The sequence below is a fragment of the Melitaea cinxia genome, chromosome 4 (assembly GCF_905220565.1).
Source record: "Melitaea cinxia chromosome 4, ilMelCinx1.1, whole genome shotgun sequence".
NCBI lineage: Eukaryota > Metazoa > Arthropoda > Insecta > Lepidoptera > Nymphalidae > Melitaea > Melitaea cinxia.
The window spans coordinates 19,082,041-19,105,736 of NC_059397.1; the positions used below are offsets into that span (position 1 = coordinate 19,082,041).

The 23,696-nt window shown below is 34.8% G+C and overlaps 1 protein-coding gene across 1 annotated transcript; it reads left to right on the forward strand.

Moving 5' to 3' along the window:
• The first annotated feature begins 2,733 nt into the window (after positions 1 to 2,733).
• LOC123670469 (protein O-mannosyl-transferase TMTC1-like) lies at positions 2,734 to 22,290 on the forward strand. The gene is made up of 14 exons (XM_045603963.1): positions 2,734 to 2,769; positions 3,261 to 3,334; positions 5,202 to 5,323; positions 5,707 to 5,896; positions 6,500 to 6,689; positions 7,371 to 7,492; positions 8,929 to 9,093; positions 9,763 to 9,876; positions 10,715 to 10,858; positions 14,095 to 14,294; positions 14,810 to 14,963; positions 16,131 to 16,357; positions 20,831 to 20,913; positions 21,993 to 22,290. The coding sequence occupies exons 1-14, from the start codon at positions 2,734 to 2,736 to the stop codon at positions 22,281 to 22,283; spliced, it is 2,112 nt and encodes a 703-aa protein (XP_045459919.1). The 3' UTR covers positions 22,284 to 22,290.
• The last annotated feature ends 1,406 nt before the right edge of the window (positions 22,291 to 23,696 follow it).

Sequence of the window (23,696 nt, forward strand, 5' to 3'; positions counted from 1 at the left end):
CCTTTTTCAACACTGTCGCCAAAACACTTAGCTACTATACTAGCTGTGCCCGCGACTTCGTCCGCGTGGAATTTAATAAAAAATGATTGTACATTTCGCAGAGTTACGAAATAAATAAATTTCTAAAAGCAGCTTAAATTACTCCTTACTCTATCAGCTATTTGCCAGTGAAACTCCCGTCAAAATCGGTCCAGCAATTTCAGAGATTAGCAAGAACAAACAGACAGACAGACACAACAATTGTAAAAAATGTAATTTTGGTATATTTACGGTATATACAACCCTAATGCATTTGCATTACGGTTGTATCAATATGCCTTGATCAAAAAGCGGTTATTTTAATATTACAAACAGACACTCTAATTTTATTTTTTTGTATAGATTGCATTATATTTTATGCATAAAAATGTAAATGTTGTATTTTATGTATAAAAATATACAACCGCTCTGGTGTAGTACTGCGTGTAGTCGCCTAAATGATCGACGGCTTGCACGTTCGATTCCGGCTCGGAAAGGATATTTGTGTGGGCACAAACTACTGGATATTAAAGGTATTACACAGCTCTGTAATGATGCCTACGATTCGTACTTTTATGTCGCCAATAACAAAAAATCGTTACGAAACATCGTAATGTTAATAGCTACAATAAAAACGTGATCAAACAGACAGATTGAACTATATTCTTTTATACGCACCTGTAAGGTAATATTATACAAATAAAATTGTGTTTGATATAAAACAAAAAAAAAAACTGAGTTCGATTTACAAGTAACAAAATAAGAACATCATTAGAGTAGGTAGTTGAAAAAATAGGTAATTAAGTTAGTTTTGGAGATATCTATAATATTAGAGATATCTCAAAAACTACTCGTCAGATCACACACAAACACTAGCTTTCAAATAAAAGAGTCATCAAAATCGGTACGCCTAGTAAAATTTAATGGTTAAAGATCCAACTGTTATTTTTTTTAAATCGGCTAAAAATGTTTTTTCAAACATTAACAACGGTAATTCTTAACAATAAAGCAAATAAACTTTTATTGTACACAGTATTCCGTATTTCCTGTTATATTAAAACGAATTTGATTATATTCCTAATGGCCTCTCGTAGATAAACTGTCCCGTTTGGAGCGGATAAACGAAATCCTAATGCAGTTAGGGCCTCCGTAATTGAGCTATTGGCGTTAAGAGGCTTAAATTAAATGTTTAGAAGCTGCAAGTTTGGTGTGTCGACGGATGTGAACGGTTTATACGTAAATTTATTGAATTGGTCTTAATTATTATTGACTATTATGTATTTATTATTTACTAGCTGACCTAGCGAACCTCGTACCAATAATTTTTTTCTTATTAAATATATTAATAGCATAATATATCAAAATAAAATATAGCCTATCTTTCAAGTTGATAAAACTGCACACGGTGTGCAAATTTGATTAAAAGTAGTTAAGGAGTAGTTAAGGGTTCGAATCCCGCTGGAGCGGTCAATTTTTGATATGATATTCAAATATGTTTAGAATTCCTAATGTGTGGGTAACACAAAAATAAAATCGTACATATAAAAAAAAAAAAATAGCATGGTGTCGTCTCCTGTCAAAGATTTTCATTGTAATATGAAACTTTGAATAGTTACGGGTCTCTGTAAAGAACTCACTATAGACGGCGCCACGGTTCACTTAAACCGAAAGTAAAAATCATCATATCGAAAATTTCGCTCTAGCGGGTACATCGTTCCATAGCTTAATTGGCTAGAGCGCCGACACGGTCAGTCGGAGACGCGGGTTCGAATCCCGCTGGAGCGGTCAATTTTTGATATGATATTCAAATATGTTTAGTTAAGGAGTCCATCGCAGACAAACAACACTACGCGCTATTTTGTATATATTAAGATACTAGCTGCCCGGACAGACTTCGTTCTGTCAATGGTTAATAGTAAAAATTAAATTTGTCCACGCAATTTTTGTTTTTAGTATTAAAACCTTCCATGGACCTTAAGGAACATACAGAAAAATAAATTAGGCGAATTGGTCGAGCCATTCTCGAGTTCGCTTAGCAACATTCATTTTTATCTATACAGATTAAGTAATTGTGTTTGCTTGAAATCGAAAAAACCGTCTTTAGCTCTAAATCAAACAATTAAATACGAATTATTAGGGTAACTCAAAAAAGATTTGCCAGATTCAATCAAATTTAGATAGATTCGCACGACAAGCACAATCATCATCATCATCATTACAGCCTATACAATCCACTGCTGGACATAGGCCTCCACAAGTTTACGCCAAAAATAACGTGAACTCATGTGTTTCGCAGGGCTGGCTTTGTCACACTGAAGACGCTGCTGCCCGTCTTCGGTCTGTGTATTTTAAACCCAGCAGTTGGATGGTTATCCCGCCATCGGTCGGCTTTTTAAGTTCCAAAGTGGTAGTGGAACTGTGTTATCCCTTAGTCGCCTCTTACGACACCAACAGGAAGAGAGGGGGTGGCTTTATTCTTAATGCCGTAACTACACAGCGTATTTACACATTATTTATTAACACCATCGAATTCCACTGTATTTATGAGATATTTTTATCCGCAAATATGAATCGAACACTTGTAGTTTGTTTATTGAGGCAAAACAAGATCTAATGGTCTATTCTACCTCCTGCTGTTAATGTCTAATCCTAACTTATTCGCAGGATAAACTTTGTCCACATTTGGTGAAACTCGCCCTTAGACAGTTCAACAAAATGGTTCATGTTTCTGAAATTAAATTGTTGTTAAGAGTATCATAAAGAAGATCCAAAATAATACATTTGATTTATGAAAAAAATAATGTTACTTTATTTAAAAATAATTATTTTGTAATCTGAGGTTTACGTAAGTCTTATATTATATGTTTATGCAAAGAGGTGTACCTAATTTAATGATATTTGGCTTCGATTTGTTCAGGACTTCTAAACATTTATTATCTATAGATAAAAGATTTGAACTTAGAACTTTTTACTATTAAGTCCACAGTAATATTATCTATTTTTGAATTACTTTAAATGCTGGCGTAAATTTATGTATTTTGTGTCATCGGGTTTAAGGCGTTGGTTCTTAAACGTTAAACTTAAATACAGTCTTAATCCGCCAACCCGCAGTGGAGCAGCATGGTGGATTAAGCTCCAATCCTTCTCCTACACGGAGAAAGATTCTATGCCCAGTAGTGGGATGTTAAAAGTTGAAGCTAAGATAGTCTTAATACTACTTTGTTTTTTTTTTTTTGTTTTAGGTTGCCGGTGTGGTTGGTCGCGCGGATGTGTTAGCGTGCGTGTTCTTCCTTCTATCACTGTTACTGTATCATGGGTAAGTGGTTTTGAATAAATGGAACAATGTGCTGCAAAGCGTAAATTTTGAGAACGATTTGGTTATTTTTTGACAAAGTTACTTGTAATACTGCATTGGAGTTCAGATGTGAAGGAGAAAGAAAATTGCGCTTCTATTGAAATAGCCACTAAACAAAGAAGTGGGTCATCTGATGATAAATGATCACTATAGCATAAAACTCGAAAGACCGGACGAACTACAAAAACGGCGCACGGAAAATAGATTTTGAATGTTTTTCTTTGATTAAAAGCGCGATCTTTTATCTTTTCTATTCACGATTCTTCGAAACGCATATTACACTTTTTTAATTAAATAATTTTCAAACTCTCTTATATTGCACAAAGTAATTGATAAATTCAAATCAGCAGTAGGCTGTGATAGGCTGACGTGTGTGTGCGTGGGCGTGTGCGTGTGTGTGGGCGTCTGTGTGTGTGTGGCGCCCGCGCGCTTGTGTGTGTGTGTGTGTGTGTGTGTGTGTGTGTGTGAGTGTCTGTCTGTGTGTGTGTGTGTGTGTATGTCTGTGTGTGTGTGATGGTATTAGTTTTAAAAAACCTTTCTATACATATATTCGGTATAATTAAACTATCCATGCATATATTCGGTATAATTTAATTGAAGAGTTTTGTTTCGAAGATCTCTCTGTAAGTAAAATCTTTAAGAATATAATATAGAAGTACCACTCTTGACTTTTCACTATATACTATTTTAGCAATCTCCATCCGCCGTAGTCCAAAGCCGTAGCTCTCATACGATCATATGATGACATTGATGACACGATCATATGATCATATGATACATTGACTGACGACAGACAGACAAAACTACTTCCTATAGAATTTGTAAGTATCTTGCCGCTGGGTCATTAAGATTTTTCTCTAAAATTGATTTGATGGATATCCAAAATGCTTGTGCACGTTTGGGTTGTTCTCATTAACCGAGGAGTTTGCTTTTATCGACTATTACTTAAATAGCAATCACGATGTCAACTAGTTAGTTACTTTCTCGTTAATAATATTGTTATTTATCTCGCCTTTATTTGAAAAATATAATAAAATATTATATAGCCTTCCTCTGTAAATGGAATACCTAACACAAAAACAATTTTTCAATTTGAAACAGTAGTTTCTGTTCAAACTAACAAGCTCTTCAATTTTATAATATTACTAGCTGTGCCCGCGACTTCGTCTGCATGAAATTTAACAAAAACGTTATTATTATTATTCAGTTCACAGAGTTATATAATAAATACGTTTCTAAAATAAAAGTAGCCTAAGTTACTCCTTATTACATCAGCTATATGCCAGTCAGTCCGGTCAAAATCAGTCCAGCTGTTTCAGAGATTAGCCGAAACAAACAGACAGACAGACAAAAATTTTAAAAATATTCTTCTGGTATATGTACTCGGGTATATTCTGGTGTATGTATATACATTCATATGTATTTACTAAAAAGCGGTTATTTTAATACTACAAACAGACACTACAATTTTATGTATTAGTATAGATAGTAACTAACTTTAACAAGAGAAATGCTAGGCAATATAATATCTATTTTCAAATAATTCCCTGGACTTGTCTAACCGAAGCATGCAAATAGGTTTTTGATGTCGTGCAAATAGTTCTCGCACTTGCGATTACTTCCATAATATCGTTAGCGACTTTGTCCCTGTTTCAGAAACTTTTGAAAGAATGTTAGGGACGACGATTCAGAAACTTTGCTGACGCACGATATCACGCCTCGCAAATCGTTGTGAATTCCCAGTAATTGTATTACAAAGTAGAATATTATGTCACGGAATCTTGTTTACGTCGATTTGAGCGATAATATTATTTATCTTTTATTTTAGGTCCTCGAGTAGGAGGCGAGTGTGGTCAAGCGTGGTTCTAGCTGCTCTAAGCATGCTGGCGAAGGAAACTGGGCTCACTGCACTTCTATTCAACTTGATTTTTGATATATATCGTAGTTGGAATTCAAGAACAAGGTAAACTGTTGTCTGAGTACACGTTGGCGCACTTTGTAGTGACCCTGCTTTCTGCTCTGGGGGTTGTGGGTTCGATTCCCACCCCGAGTCTGGGTGTAATATACAAATTTATATATGTATTATTTACAAGCATTAAGTTGCTTACCTTAGGAACGACCGTGTGTGTATTGCATTATTATGTTTAAAAAAAATGGTGTCTGTACCACTGCTAAAACATTTCGTCCTTAGTTAAAGATTATATGATTGGAATGACCATTCCTTTCTAAAAAAACAACTAATAAACTATGATTGAATAGCTACGGATCTACAATCATATCATTAAAATTCTACATTTTTTGGAAAGAAGTTAAAACATCTAAGATATTCACACATATTCTTTATTCATCCAGGTCACCAGCAAAATGTCGCTGGAAAAGTGACAATATGTGGAGTAGAGTAGGCAAGGGTTTACTGGTCCTCGTGCTCTTAGCTGCAGCCAGATTAGCCCTACTGCAGGGATCCCTACCAGCTTTCTCCGCACAAGACAATCCTCCTGCATTTCATCCTTCGTTCACGATCAGGTAATTACTAGTTAGATTCATTATTATACAAATGCTTAGCAATCGACTTCTTCTAAAATATTTTAATATTCTTTAAAAGATAAGAAAGAAAGAAATGAATTTATCCTTAAAGGTTTACCTTGATGTTTGCAAAATTATGTAATGGCCTAGTAATTACTTTTTTCACTTAATCAAGATTTATCTCCGATAATTTGTTATAGAATTTCAAAACAATTTTAACCCATTTATTGTCACTTAACAATAAAACAGTGCATCTATACAAATAATAAAATTGGAGTGTCTGTTTGTAATATTAAAATAACCGCTTTTTACTAATTTCATATGGATGTATACACGATATACGATACATATACCAAAATAACATTTTTTACAATTTTTGTCTGTCTGTCTGTCTGTCTGTCTGACTGTCTGTTTGTTCCGGCTAATCTCTGAAACGACTAGACCGATTTTGACGGGACTTTCACTGGCAGATAGCTGATGTAATAAGGAGTAACTTAGGCTACTTTTATATCTGCGTACTGAATAATAATTATTTTATTGAATTCCACGCAGACAAAGTCGCGGGCACAGCTAGTTAATAAATAAATACACATTCTGTTTCAGGCTGATGACCTTCTGCTATTTAGCAGCATTCAACTGGTGGTTGCTCCTCTGTCCGTGGACTCTCAGCCACGACTGGCAGATGGGTTCTATACCACTAATTACCAGTGGGTGGGATCCCAGGAATTTGATGACATGCGCTGCTTTAATAGCACTGCTCGCGCTGTCGTATAGATGCTTGATGGATCTGGAGGTAATGCATAAAATGTTATAGTTGGTACAGTATTTTGCAGATGAAATAAGAATGTTTATTGCTAATACTTTTACCGTTTATCGTAATGTACAATATAATGCAATGAAACATGAAATATGGGAAAAAATTAACGTTAAATATTACATATTAATTTTTTTTTTGTGTATTAAAGGTTATGTTATAGTAGAAAATAATATAGTACGTATATTATATATCATTATTAAGTTAGCATTTTCTCTGTCTTTAACAATCATAATAATATGATAAAGATTTATCAAATATTAGCGTATACATTCAGCGTTAGTAGAAAATTTTTTTTTTTTTTTTTGAAATGTTTATTTAGAACGATTTTAATTTTGTGTTACCTACACATTAGGAATTCGGACACAACGGTCACAACACGGTCAGTCGGAGACGCAGGTTCGATCCCCGTTGGAACGGTCAATTTTTGATATGATATTCAAAAATGCTTAGAATGTTTATTTAGACTCGAGAAATATTAAATTATCTTCAATTATATTAATATTGTTTATATGGCGAGAAACCCATACTACGATGGTAAGAAATTCATAAAAATACATTCACCAAGAATAATTACTTGTACCAATTAACTCTTTGAATCGGGAATCATTTTTTCTTCCACTTGGATTATTTTAAAAATTTTGAAAAATCTTGTTATAGCTTCAACGACACACACCTCTGGTCTTCGGTCTGTTGCTTCTGGTGATTCCTTACCTTCCTGCTTCCAATTTGCTGGTCACCGTCGGCTTCGTGGTCGCTGAACGAGTACTTTATATACCAAGGTATTATTTATTTTCAATTATATAAAAAATCGTATTATTAACTGTTTAATAGTAGAGCTATTGCAAATAAAATTTTGTGTGTACGGAAAAATTCTTGAGTTTATCTTTAAATCGTTAGACATATAAGTTATGTGTAAATTATTATTTTGTGATTACGATACAATAGAATACAATATAATGGATATGAAAATATTTGACTAGCTCTTTGTCGTAGTTTGTAGTGTCCCTGCTTTCCGCTCTGGGTGTTGTGGGTTTGATTCTCGCCTCGAGTCTGGGTGTGATATATGTATTTATTTTCATACAAGCATTATTTATATCTATTCATCGCAAAAAAGATGACGCGTTGGCGCAAAAGTCATAGCACTATTTTGTGGCTGTTGCGCTGGCGGTTGTGAGTTCTTTACCCGGACATGACAAACATTTGTATTGGCCATACAGATGTTTGTCGTGGTCTAGGTGTTTGTACAGTCCTTGTGGGTTTTCCAACCGCGACTCGGTGAGCACGCTAAGCCGTCGATCCCAGTTGTTATCATGTACACCTGATAGCGATCGTTAGGTACTCATAGTAGGGAATATATCCACCAATTCGCATTGGAGCAGCGTGGTGAATTAAGCTCTGATCTTTCTCCTGCATGGGAAAAGAGGCCTATGCCCAACAGTGGGATATTACAGGCTGAAGCGAGTCAAATGAAGCCGTAAAACTTTTCTAAGATTCCCAATGCTAACATTGTAAACCCTTCTTAAAAAGTGTTCGCCGCCAACTTGAATAAAATAATGATATTTTATGAAGACGAATAGCTCTCAGCGAACAAGTTTTTGCTTTTATCCCTCGATAGTAATTAGGGGAATACTTTTATGCTCTGATATTTATTACTTGAAAATATATTAACATTGTTAAGTTTAAGACTTTTGATATTTATTTATTTTTTTTTTATTATGTCGTACTATGAGCGAAATTATGAGCAATGGAAATCATATATCGTGCATCTTTTGAGATATCAATATGTAAAGAGTATTAAATACATTAACTATTCCTTTAATAATATAACTATCATTAATATACATATCATATTTAATACATTAACTATCAAATATACTTTGCGAAATTAAGATCCTTATTATATCCCAATATTACAGTGACGTTGCAGACGTCATGGTCACGTTACAAAATCGACAGTGACAATTGCATAATAAAATTAAAAGCGTGCGCTTACACAGAAATAATAGGCAAAATATATTGTAACGTCTCTTCAACATATTACAGTCCACTGCTGAATATAGGACTCTCCAAATTCATACCAAACATCTCTGTTCTCCGCAATCCTCATCCAGCCTCCCTGGCGATCTTACGTAGATCGTCGGTTCAGCGGACGGGGGATCGCAAACTGCTCTTATCAACGCGTGATCAATGTAACACCATGATTTTGCTATTACAGTTTCGGCTCGGTTGTAATCACGGCATATGGGGTGCAGCTGATCTGGCAGAGGGGTACAGGAGGTCGAAGGTTACTGGTGTTGAGTGTGGCAGTACTTGTCGCTGCTGGAGCTGCAAGGACGTATATGAGGAACCGGGATTGGAGGACTAGGGAAACTTTGCTTAGGTGAGATCTAGGTTTATAGAGTCTTGTTAATGAAGTAAAGTGTTCAAGTGAACACGTGAATTGCTGCCTACCGCAGGTTCAAATTTAGACTGGCACCACTGATATTTCAGGTGCAATTTTTTTAAAGTATATAGTTCAAGCACATAAACTGCTATCAGTTAATGGTTGATATCCAAACTTTGTCCGTAAATTCAGCTTATGCTTGCTGACGATATTATGTTGAAAACCCTATACGTTTTAAACATTCACATAAACATTAACTGCGAAATTAAAGTAAAATAGCAACCTCTCATTACATTTTAATTGTTCGTCTCAAAAGAGAAGATTCTTTGACCTAGAATAGCAGTAGAATAGACCCAAATAGACTAACCCTAGCAGTAGAACATTCTCAAGTAAATAAATAAACAACCGCCTCACACTCATTCATTCAACTAATACTATTACTAGTTACTAGGTACTAGATTCTGATGATGGTTTATAAAAAACTATTTAAGTGGAATGGAATTTGAAAGTAATAGAATTTGTATATAATACAAACTTTAACATTGTAGCTATACGATTTAAGGTATATATTTTTACAGTATGATTTAAAACTACACTAGCTCCACAAGCGGTCATATTTTTGTCTTAATTCAATTCTCAAACGAAATTGTTTATATCGATTTGCAGAGCTGACCTCGCAGTCCTACCACATAACGCGAAACTGCACTACAATTTCGCCAATTTTTTAAAAGACATGGAACAACAGGAAAACGCCATCAAACATTACAAGGAAGCTCTGAAGTAAGTGAAGCATTTAATATAATCTACAATATTATTTAGATGTGTATTGAACGTTGATTTTTTATGTTTTTATTTGATACTATCGCAAATATCTTCTGAGATTTACTGTAATAAAAATGTAAAAAAGCATATTTTTTTTTGTTTACACAAATATTAGAAACAATTTAACTGACTTTTCATTTTATTTATAATTAACTAGCGACTTGCACTGGCTTCGCACTGGTACAAAAACTATCAGTGTTCCGCTATTATATTATGCATGTATTAGAAATATAAACCTTCTTCTAAAATCACTATTACTTAAGAAAACCGCATCAAAATCCGTTGCGTAGTTTTAAAGATTTAAGCATACAGACAGTGGAAAGCGAGTTTGCCTCATACTATGTAATTATATCACTTCTCTATGAACGAAGTTATTGCTCAACAAATAAATAAGGCGCTGTATAATTTATTATTCGAACTTTCGTTTTGATGTTTTCGACGTGTATTACAACGTAATGAATGACGTAGCAATTTCATATTTCATTTACAGTTATTATTAGTACTTATTTGTTTTCCAAATCTATACTAATATTATAAACCTGCAAATTTTGTTTGTTTATTTGTATAAACGCGCTAATCTCACTAAGTACCTACTGGTTCTTAACTTAAAACTTTATAATTCCCTTGTGTGGGTATTATACAAAAAAGAAAAAAAAATAACACAAAAAAATTGAAAAAATATTTTTGTGTTGGATAGCCCATTTACAGAGAAAGGTTTTTTTTTCTTGAATTAACACGTGTAAAATTGCGGGTCACAGCTAGTGTGTAATGATTTGTGATATTGTGATATTTACAGATTATGGCCGAGCTACGCCAGCGCTCACAATAATCTGGGAACTCTGGTGTTAGCATCTGGTCGAGCAGAGCATCACTTCCTTCAAGCGCTGAAATATAATCGTGATCACGTCAATGCACATTACAATTTAGCTAAACTGTATAGGTAGGTGTATTGTTATTACATTACGTCTTTGACAACATTTTTGAGATTTAATGTTTTGGCATAATCACATTTTTGTCATGATTACGGTCACAAAAGATTAATTTTAAAAAAATAACGGTTTAAAATCATTTTTAATAATAAATAGCTCGCTAAATGATTTAATACCAATATATGCTTTAATTTAATAGGACCTAGTAGAATGTAAACTTCTGTCGTGGGTCCGGAAACATTTTATTTATTTATTTGTTTTTATTTATTAAATGCATAAAGAACTTATATCTAACATTAACCACAAATATATTTAACATGGAATCCAATGCGTTAGTTAAGTTGATCACAAATTCACAAAGCAGATTTTTATCATAATCCTACAGATTATTTAACTACAGATTTATTATAATCCTACATATACAACATCATCACAAACACCTAGATCACCATTGATATATAACCTATACAGTTCAGTGTAGATCGTGTCAACGCTCAAGATCTTATACAAACATTCGACATATACGATAATCAAATGAGCGACCGCTAGCTCCCTTAAAATACTTACAGTTCTACTTTATTTCAAATAACTTTTACTGTGTGATGATAACAAAGGATCGTATATGTACACTAGATTGACGTCAATGGATGTACAGTGTTTGCACAGGTTGCAGGACACGACCGATAAGAGATATTTAATACAACAATACAAAGGACTAATATTATACACAAACTCAGATATGCCCATGACAAATGCAAACATGTAATATCGACGGGTGCAAAGTAAAAAGAGTTATATACAAAACAGCAACTTTTCAGGAGAGCGCAAAATAGGAATAAGTGCTCCCATTTTGTCAATTTCAAACCAAATTTGTTGAAATTTTCATCACTGCTATATTTTTTAGAAAGAAAAACAATTGTATATTTCATTTCATCTAATTATGTTTAATTTACGATATATTGCAGTTGTCTGCCTCTACATTGTGCTTAACCCTTAATTAGGCGCATTAAGAAAATCACACAATTAGTCGCATGGGGTCTCGAGTGACCCCAAAAACAAGGTTGAAAAGGGAGTGTATGAAATAAATAAAACAAAGATTGGATTATATAAAATATTAGTGTTCTTTATTATCTTTAACTTTCATAAACACAAATATAGCTCTGACTTACAATTTAAACAAAAAATGACAAACTTCTAACTACTCCTAAAACTACATAATTTTTGGCTTAGCCGATTCGCTTATTTAAAAAAAAATAATCAGTCTCATTAGCCGATTATTTTTATCTGCAATCGACGCAGTATACTCTAAAGTGTTGTTGAGAAACAAATTTACAACACATATGACATTTGGTTGGTACTTTTTTGTCGTTCTTCCTAGGACACAATGAGCAACGTCCGCGCTTAGATATTGACTGATGCACCGTCTTTTTTATATTATGTGCTTCACGGAGCCATTTTTTTTGTTGACGCAGGGACAGAAAGCTGCTAATACGATGCTTTTAGTGACTTTCTAAAAGTGCTGCTGCCAATTAAAAAAAAAATCTGTCTTGTATGTGTAATATTCTTATTAGCATTCGATCTGAGTATGACAATTGCGTTGATGCCAGATAACTTCAGAAGATGACAAAATATAGCCAGATTTCTACTTCTCTTTCAAAATTATAACTAGTGCAAAGTTGTTCATTGCAATCGACATCACTTTTGCCACCGATGATTCAGATGATATTACTTGACTATCTGCAAACTCTTCAATTTTACTACCAGAATCATGGGAACTATTCACAGCGTTGCCGTTTACTAATTTGTCTTCCGAAGCAGAACTAGCAACATCTTGCTCATCGTTGGAAACCTCCAGCCATTCCAATAACTGCTTATCATTAGTCACTTCAAAAATCAATAAACTGAAAATAAAAGAAAAATTCTGTGCAGATAAACACAAAAATAGGTAAATTAAATAGCCGGTATATAAATACATATATACTAATATAAAAAATTACCAATTTACGAATATAAACGAAGTAAAAACATAAAAATAAAAACTTACCTCCGCAAAAAAAAAATCACGTAAGTGGTCGCATGGGGTCAGCGCTCTAGAGAAAAGCGACCAGTGCATATGCTTAGATGTTCTGGAAGCGACTGATTTGCGTACCCTGAGGGAAGTTACGAAGCTAGAGTGAGCGTGGGCGCGCTCAAATCTCTCAAAAATATATATTTTTCAATTTGAAATGGCCGTGACCCCATGCGCCTAATTAAGGGTTAAAAATATGACAACTGAGTTAACTACCACTTGGTCGTTTCTGCATAGGAATTAATAAATCTGGGTTCAATAAAGATGTTTCATATATTTATAAGTATGACTTTTCCAATTCCAAAAATTTCCAAAAACGTCTTTCCATGTCTATTGTGATCTATTCAAATGGTTTATTATTATGATAACACTTTCACACAAACCTTAATACGTAAAAAACCAAAACAAACAAACATTGTTGCCGGCCGGCGAAGCACATGACATCTGACTGATGACACAATAGGAATGAACGTGCGCCCCCCGTGCGGACTGCGTAAAAGCGGCCAGGTGGTAGTTGAACGCATGTACGTCGTGTTATTTTACAAAACAGCAGTAGTTGTCTTCTTTTACTTGACAAAAGTACAAGAAATGAGGTGATATTTGTATTTTTTATTTTGCCATGTTGTAAAATATAAAGTTTTTAGTTAGTTGCTGCAATAAAAAAAAATTCTCAAAATTGTAGTTAACTTTTTTTACTTTGCACCCGTCGATATACAAAGTAGAAGGGTGTTTTAAATTTAACTAAAAGTTATGAATGTTATAATTGCAAGAGTAATTAATAAGCGTAATCTAAATCTTTATTGATTCAATAAACTTTTAGTTATAATTAAAGAAATATATAATTTTTAATAAAAGAAAATACTATCTGAAAATATATACATAATGTTGACTGATTTTTCTATTTTTTATCTTCTTACTGTACCTACGAAGCTGTGCTATTTTACAATTTCACTGTCTAGACCTATCTAATAAACTCGTGCTGCAAATATATGCGCTCAGAGATAATATCAGAAGAAATGTTTGTCTTCCAGTGGTTTAGCGTGTGTAATTTACGACCAGAAAATTTCGATAATTTAATACCCAATTTTTATGTTGGATCTTAAATTATTTATAACAGGATCAACGTAATTAATGAATTCGCTCGTAAAAAGGCATTTATCTAAAATCTTCTTGTTTCAGGAAAAAGAACCGAATAGCGGAATCATTGAAAATGCTGGAAAGGTGCATATCTCTGGAGCCTCGTTTTGTACAAGCACATTTAGAATTGCTGCACATCATTCCCGAGGATGAAAAAAGGCCTACTTTAGACAGGCTCTTGGAATTAGAGCCCAAGAATTGGGAGCATTATCATCTTTACGGAAATTGGTTGAAAGGAAGAGGTAAAAGACTCTTTACAGATTTCTATATATGATAATAGCTGCTTAATCCTCCCCACCCTTATAACTTAGGGGTATGAAAAATAGATGTTGGCCGTTTCTCAGACCTACCCAATATGCACAAAAAAATTCAGAAAAATCGGTCCACCCGTTTCAGAGGAGTATTTTAACTAACATTGTGATACGAGAATTTTATATATAAGATTAAGGACTTCTATAATATATAGTAAAAATATATTTACTTTTTCTTTTTAATTATTTGAAGTGCAATGATATGTGATGCAATATGATATGGATAAATCATTAAAATAAGCTATAAATATTTTCAGTAAACAGTTAAAGTCCAAATAACTATGTGTTACACAATTACCTACATTTCAATCCCCTTTTTTTAATATATCGAGAAACAAATAAATGCTTCATACAGAATAAATACAAAAGTGGATTTAGTATAATGTTCTCTTACTTTAAAAAAAATGTATGTTTTAGATAGATGCAAATTTTAACTTTCCTTCCAGGTCTCTGGCCGCTGTCACTAGCGTACCACACATCAGCGATACGACTGTCCTTGGACAAAGATGGTGAACGAGGAGCGTTGCCGTCGCTACGAGCTGCGTGTCTCATATTAAGGAGTGCAGGACAAAGGGCTAGACTACTGCAGCTTCTTACTAGGTATTGAACTAAACTAACCAATGACGACAAGTTGACACAATTGTCACAGCACTGGCTATTGAGCTTACGGTTCCATATCCACTCAAAAAAAGAAACTATTGCTGATCATATAGATATTTGTCGTTGTCTAGACGTTTGTGCCTGTTCCATAGAAGAAAATTCTACTGGGGGCCATTTAGTATGAAAAAATGACAATATTCTGGATGTAGATGGTGTGGTAGTGGATGACTATTCTGGCATGGAAGTTATAATAATAACCATACCTGCGCGTGTCCTTTCGGCCACCGCTGATTTACAAATAATCACTGTCTACTTACCGCCCGATCCCGCTCGCTTACCCTCTAACATAAATATTTTGGTAAAAATGATGGAAAGTTTATACAAGTTAAATAACTCTAATAATTATTTATTAATTGGAGATTTTAATCTTCCGTGCGTAGCATGGAATTATTGCGGTCCCAGGTACTTAAAACTTTCTACTACTGAAGTGCAAAATTCGAGTATTGATCTAATTGAAAATCTAACGTTTTTGGGCATGAAACAATACAACTTATTAAGGAACTATGCGGGAAATACTTTGGACCTAGCCTTTTCTAATCGGCCTTTGAAAGTGACGGAATGTACACATCCCCTTTCAAATATGGATAAAGCTCACCCACCCTTTACGATTGATATTTTGGACCTGAATATAACTCCACTCGTTGAATCCACGGAACCTAGACTTAATTATAGAAAAGGCAACTATGATAGCTTAAACAAATATCTTAGCGAATTGCATTGGGAAACTATACTGAATTCAAACACAATAGACGGTATGCTCGATAACTCTTACTTCTGTATAAACGAATCTATTTCTAAATATATACCATTTTCAAAGCGAAACGGCACTAAACGTAAATATCCTGTCTGGTATAGCTCAGCGTTGATAAATATAATTAAGGAAAAATCAAAGGCACATAAGCTATGGAAAAAATTTAATAACTATCGTGATTACAATGAGTTCTGTATACTGCGTCATAGACAAAAGGAAGTACAACGTTTATGTTATGATAGATATATTAATAACATACAAAACTCTATAAAAGAAAATTCAAAAGCATTTTGGTCATACATAAAATCTATTCGTGGTAGCTCTAATTATCCAAAAATAATGACTTACAATAATAGGAAATATGTGGATGGACAATCTATTTGTGAGGCTTTCAGTGTATTCTTCCGGGGTGTTTTTGGCACTGGTTCAGTCACAAATTTTGCTTTAAGCGATGAAGGACATACGCCTGCGTTGGACTCGATTTCAAAGCTGCACATTGATAAAAACACAGTAGAAAAGTCTTTATTACAATTAGATATTAACAAAGGAGCAGGCAGCGATGGTATACCTTCACTGTTTTGGCGTGAGTGTGCTAAACAACTATCAGCCCCAATTACTTTTATCTATATCTATAATATATATAAAAGCGAAAGGTCACTCACTCATCACGAAATCTCCGAAACTATAACACCTAAAAACTTGAAATTTGGCAGATAGGCTCCTTATAGGACGTAGACATCCGCTAAAAACGGATTTTACGAAACTCGACCCCTAAGGGGGTAAAACGGGGGTTGCAAGTTTGTATGAAAGTCCTATGTTTTTAAAGTAAGAGACTTGAAATTTAAAATCTATACTTTATAGATGGTGAGAAGATGTCCAAATAATGTAACTTTAGAAATCAACTCCCTTTTGGGGTTATAACGGGGGATGGTAGGTTGACTCACTCATTACGAAATCTCCGAACTATAACAGCTACAAAGTTGAAATTTGGCAAGTAGGTTCGTTATAGGCATAGACATTCGCTAAGAACGGATTTTATGAAACTCGACCCCTAAGGACATAAAACGGGGGTTGGAAGTTTGTATGAAAGTCCGATGTTTTTAAAGTAAGAGACTAAAAATTTAAAATGTATGCTCTTTATATGGTGAAAAGGTGTCCACATAATGTATCTTTAGAAATCAACTTGCTTTTGGGGTGTAAACAGGGGATGGGAGGTTGACTCACTCATCACGAAATCTCCGAAACTATAACAGCTACAAACTTGAAATTTGGCAAGTAGGTTTCTTATAGGACGTAGACATCCGCTAAGAACAGATTTTACGAAACTCGACCCCTAAGGGGATAAAACGGGGGTTGGAAGTTTGTATGAAAGTCCTATGTTTTTGAAGTAAGAGACTCGAAATTTAAAATGTATGTTCTATAGATGGTGAGGAGGTGTCCAAATAATGCATCGTAATCTATATATATATATATATAAGAGAAAGGTCACTAACTCACTCATCACGAGAACTCAAAAACCGCTGGATGGTCCATTTATCTAGGATGAACAAAGATGAAATTTGGCAGGGAGGTAGATTATAGTTAGTAGACGTCCGCTAAGGACGGATTTTGCGATATTCCACCGCTAAGGGGGTTTAATTGGGGTTGATAGTTTGTATGAAACATATACAGCAGCTATAAGTTCGCCTGATAGGTTATTTATACTGAAGCCTGAAAATAAAACTAAAAATGTGGTGTATAGAGAGGTTTTATAAAAATGACTATTAAATTATACTAAATTGTGCCTTGCAAAAAGTTACTCAGTGTGATAAGCATTTCAAGTGACTGAAATGAAAAAATAATTTGCGTTAAACATCTTAATAGTAATGCATGTCTTCATAACCAAGCGGACGTAGTCGCGGGCAACAGTTAGTGTATTATAAAACCAAGTCCCCAAAAGTGTATGTGATCGATTCCCTCAAAATCTACTGAACGGATTTTTATGCGGTTTCACCAATGGGGAGATGGCTTCAAGGGGAAGGTTTACGGATCGGCTAAGCCGATTTCGATGAGAGTTTCACTGGAAGTTTGCCGGGAAAACTTTGTGACACACTGATTTCAACGCGGGCGAAGCCGCGGGCACAGCTAGTATTTAATAAATCTCTAAAAGAAGGCGTATTTCCCAGTGTTTGGAAAAAAGCACATATAGTTCCTATTCACAAAAAAGGCTCTAAGGTAGAAATCAAGAATTACAGAGGTATATCTATACTAAATACAATAGGTAAAATATTCGAAAAATGTGTATATGATGCTATATATCCCGTCATCGTTAAAAGCATACCTAATAACCAACATGGATTTCTCAAAAGACGTTCGACGATCACCAATCTTACATGTTTTTCGGAATTTGTACTATCTAATATGGAGAAGGGCGGTCAAGTGGATGTTATCTACACCGATTTCGAGAAGGCTTTCGACCGTGTGGATCACGAGATACTTCTATACAAACTACAGAGGTTGGGAATACATGGGGATTTGCTAAGGTGATAAAATCCTATCTTACTAATCGTTCACAGGCAGTCGTAGTAGGTGGTTTCAAATTTAATTTCATTAAAATACCTACAGGTGTCCCTCAGGGATCGCACTTGGGACCTCTATTGTATAACTCCTACCTATTTGACATATCGGCCTGCTTAAAGCATTCCAAAAATCTGATGTATGCCGATGATAAAAAAGTATACATAAAAATAAAAAGCCTGGAAGATTGCTATCGTTTGCAATCGGATTTGAATTCACTTTATGCGTACTACGCACATAATAAGATAAATGTCAACATTGAAAAATGCCAGTGCATAACGTTCACGCGTAAATTGAATCCTATAAATTTCTTTTATCATTTTGATGGTAAAATAATTGATCGTACTAACCACATACTATACCACATACATTTGACTAGCCCGATGGCGCAGTTTGTAGTGACCCTGCTTTCTGCTCCGAGGGTTGTGGGTTCGATTCCCACCCCGAGTCTGGGTGTAATATAAATATTTATTTATATATTTATATATGTATTATTTATAAGTATGTTTACCGAAAAAAAAAAAAAATATGTAGCTATATACCAGTCGGCTGTTACCTATAACACAAGCATTAAGTTGCTTACTTTAGGAACAGACGACCGTGTGTGTGTATTGTGTAAATATAAATAATATAATATAATAAATAAGGGACCTTGGTGTGTATTTTGATAGTAAAATGACATACTCGCTTCACAACTCAATAATCACGCAAAAAGCTTTAAAAAATCTAGGATTCGTTCTGCGCGCATGTAGGCCTTTTGATGACATGAATGCGATTATAACTGTTTATATCTCGTATGTACGAAGTGTTCTCGAGTATGCGTGTCCTATCTGGTCCCCACAATATAAAATTTATATTGATCGTCTTGAAAGGGTCCAAAAAAAATTTATCAAACACATTCTGTACCGAAGTCGACAACCGTCCCTATCTTATTCTGAGAATTGTCACCTAAATAATCTTCTAACACTGGAGGAACGTCGCAAAATGCTTAGTCTTTCTTTATTGTATGACATTGTCCACGGCCGCGTGGATTGTCCCGAGCCTGTAGGAGCAATATCATATTGTGCACCCAAGCGTCGTACCCGACATACACCACTCCTATATGTGACCAAATGTAGTACCAATTACTCAGCCAACTCTGTTCTGTCTAGACTGCCGCGTCTGTTTAATGAGATGTGTAAGGATATGGATATTTTCGTAAACTCGAAATCTCAATTAAAAAAAAGTTTAATAAAAATTTTAAAAGAGTAAATTAGGAATCTCATATGCAATCATTATAAACGAAATAAATGTAATAGCTACATACAAGTTATAAGTCTGCATGTAGATGTTGTTGTGTTTGTTATATACTACAAAGTTTTGTTATCTATACAGATGAATGGAATTGCAATGTCTGTTGTTAAGTATATATAAAAATTATGTTACATTGGCTATTTGTATACGTTTGGACTCACTGTACTTATTCTACGTCTTGTTGTTAGTCTTTGATGCTTAGTGTGATGGGTCATGTATCTTTTATGTTACTATCATTTACGTGGCTATCTTATTAACTTAATTTTGTTTTATTTTTTAAGTCGTTTTAATATCAGCTCTTAATACTGCCCTTTTGTAACAGTACTAAGATGTATAGAGAGGAAAACCTATTACTGGCCTTATTATTGTTAGTATTGTGTTAAATGTCATATATATACGAATTGTAACGCTGTTGGTTTTCGAATAAATAAATAAATAAATAAATAAGTAGACACGGAATTCGGATACTTATACTCACACTCTGCTTTATATATAAATCATGTCCCAATAATACTACTATTGGTTCTAAAAGTATTTTAAAACAGTTCTTAATCAATATTTAAATTTTCTTATTTAGTATTTATCAATATTATCTAGGTTTATAAAAACTAATATTTACGTTAATGTGTAATCAACATTCGCTCTGGTGTAGTGGTGCGTCTAGTTAGCTAAGACACCGACGGTTTGTGGGTTCGATATCCACTCCAATACGTATCTGTACAAATATTTTTTCCGGGTTGATGTTTGTCCTTGTGGGTTTCCCCAACGCGCGTCGGAGAACACATTAAGCCGTCGGTCCCGGTTGTTATCATAGATACCTGATAGCGATCGTCACTCATAATAGGCAACGTAATAGAATAAAGTTTTAATTTGTAAAATGACGATTCGAAAGTGCTCTTGTAGCCTATTTGAATAAAGCTATTTTTGATATCCGTCAATCCGCAGAAGAATAGCGTGGTGGATTAAGCTCCAATCCTTCTCCTATATGGAGAAAGAGGCCTATGGCCAATGGGATGTTACTGGGTGAATGCTGCTAATTGTTACGTCGGTGTTGTCAGATGGCAGGGGGCAGGCGGAGGCGCGGCGGCGGCGCAGCGCCGGCGGGCGGCGGCGGCCGCGTGGCGCCTGCGCTCCGAGCTGCAGGGGCGCGCCGCCAGATACGCTCGGGCGCCGCTGGTATGACCCTCCCGACTGCTCTCACTGACAGGTGGCGGGGCGCGGGCGGCGGCCGCGTGGCGCCTGCGCTCCGAGCTGCAGGGGCGCGCCGCCAGATACGCTCGGGCGCCGCTGGTATGACCCTCCCGACTGCTCTCACTGACAGACTTGCAAACAAGGAGGAGAACCTACATTCAACTGTATTTTTCTATTTACTACATTATTTGTCACTAAGCACGTCATGATCGCCTATATCGTCTTTGTATGATATAATATATATTTACTATGTGTATATATATATAATATGTGTATTTTATATATGTAAGTGTTATGTATGTTTATTATTATTATATATTGTCTATTAGTACTTTGTTCGAGTATTCTAATTGCACACCAATCGTTTGTTTACTTCCTAACTGCAGTTTCTATTTCGTGTCCTATACCCAAAGGTTGTCTGGAAGAGATCGCTCTTTCAGCGATAAGACCGCCTTTGTACATCTTTCGTTTTATGTTTTTTTTTCTCTGTTGTTTTTTTTAATGGTGTACAATAAAGAGTATTATTATTTTTTTTGAAATTACAACTTCTTATGAAAGGGTTAACCACTTCGTTATGTAACGCGTTATGGCACCAATCTGTCGCCTTCCCTTTCTCTCTCGCATACGGCAGCGGTAGGTAGACCCCTCTTCTCTACCTAATTTTATTTTATGTATGTTACTTCGCAAGTTTTTACCGAATAAACCGATTTTTTTTAATGTGTAATATTTTGTGGTTGCATTTAAATTTGATCGAGATCTCATAACTACTTTTTGAATAATCTTTGATAGCGCGCATTTACTTGACTAATTTTTCGTCTTATTACTTGTCTATGTAATATTGCAGTCGGTTTTTTTTCTATGAAATAAAAAAAAAAAACGAATAAATATAATATTTCTATGAAATTTAGTGTTAAGGAATTTTAGACTAGAATTAATTAACTCTAAAATCTTAGTTTCCATAATGATTCGAAATTACTCCACAATATTATTAAAACCCACAAAATAAATATTTAAGATAAGTTTATAAGTATTCACAATCACGTTGCAGACTCCATGGTAACGGGAGTCACTCGTAACCATGAAATCTGTACTATCGCCGAAATTTTAGGTATATCAAAATGACAATTGCGTTAAGTCCAAAAAAATCAGAAGTGTTAAAATTTATTGAATGTTTACAGATAACATCGACCTGCCTTCACCACAGCCAGTTGGAAATCAATGAACCAAACGTAAAAACAGTGAACGAACATTCTCGAACAGTTCCTAACCTAGATGATAAAATTAAAGCAAGTTGCCAAAGAAATACGTATAATAAAAAAAGTGTATCGATATCAGCTCAGTATAAGCCTATCCATAATAAATCTGAGACTGGTGTCAAACAGAAGAGTTGTCCCTTACATAAGAAGAACGAAAGAAAAGAACAAAACGCGTTACCGTATGTGTCAGATCATTTGATAAAGACTTATTAATATTTAAGACTTGTATTTATTTTTAAGCAATATGAAAAATAAGTTAATTCAGTTTTCGAGGATACTGCAAATTATAAAAATGCTAGTGTAAAAGATAATTCGAAAGAATGTACGGATAATACTAAAATTTTAATAGTCGATTGATTCCAACTTAACAAAATGATACTTTTATATATTTAATAACTATTACAAAGAAGAATATTGTAATACCCAAAAGGTCTAAAATGCATTCTTTTTGGAAAATTATTACCATTATTTAACCAGTTTGGAAGATTTTTTAAATGTTTTAAATCGTATAACGAATAGATTTCCTTTGCTTCCATAGTTAGCGCATTCCGTTTTAAGATTGTTAATAAAAAAAATCAACTGCGTGCCACTCAGGAATTGTATAAAATATGATATGTATATTACAAATTAAAATATATTTATATCCAAATTAAATTAATATATTTTACTGACTATAAGTTAATGAAAAATCAACTTTCTAATATAAAGTTATTGAAGAAAAACTAAAACGCGCGAATATTTTCGTTCATTTAGTATCATTCATCTTTCACTTCAGCGTATCGCAGTTAACTGCTGGACATATGCCTGCCCATATTCGCAAAACATCCCAGTTTTCCGTAACTCTCATCCAGCCACCACTGGCTATCTTACGTAGATTGTTGGTCCAACGGACGGGAGGACGTCCCACTGCGTTTGCCAATACGCGGTGTCCACTCCAGGACACGTCTGCTCCAACCGCTGTCGGTCTTGCGACGATAGAAAATAGACCTACGCTCACTATAGAAAGTATATTAAATCGTTTATGAAGCCAATTTTCGAAATTAAATAGCTACAAAATCACATCTGAGCCAACAAAAATTAAATAACAGAGACCCGTGTGACTTGAGAAGTTTCTATTCCGTTAATTTTATGCAAATTTATACATTTATATAAGACTGTATCCATGTGGACTTATTTTTAAGTCAGAATGTGGCTGTTGTGTTGGCGCTCGATAGTCAGAGCTCTTTCCAGACGATTTATGTCTACCCTTCTTTTCAAGACCACTCTGTTGTAAAGGTGTGTGCCATGTCGGCGGTGCCTAAGCACCAACGGTCGAGGATTTGATTCTCGCTCGGATCGGATATTTGTGCTTATGCACATATTTATTTCCGGTGTGGTTGTTAGTCCTTGTGGGTATCGCTTGACTCGGAGAGCACGTTAAGCTGTTGTTCCCGGTTGTTATCGTGTACAGCTGATAGCGATCGTTCGCGTCATATTAGGGAATATATCCACCAACTCGCATTGGAGCAGCGTAGTGTAACAGGCTCTGATCCTTCTCCTACATGGGGAAAGAGGCCTATGCCCAGCAGTGGGATATTACAGATATTATAAGGTTTAAGTGTGAGCATTGACTAAAGTAGGTGAATT

Bases quoted from the DNA above. Each gene is read 5' to 3' on its own strand.
- LOC123670469 (XM_045603963.1), top strand. From the start codon at position 2,734: ATGGTTCATGTTTCTGAAATTAAATTGTTGTTAAGA. The intron at 14,964-16,130 runs GTATTGAACTAA...TTACAATAATAG, and splicing joins CTACTGCAGCTTCTTACTAG to GAAATATGTGGATGGACAAT. The intron at 20,914-21,992 runs GTATGACCCTCC...GAATGTTTACAG, and splicing joins GATACGCTCGGGCGCCGCTG to ATAACATCGACCTGCCTTCA.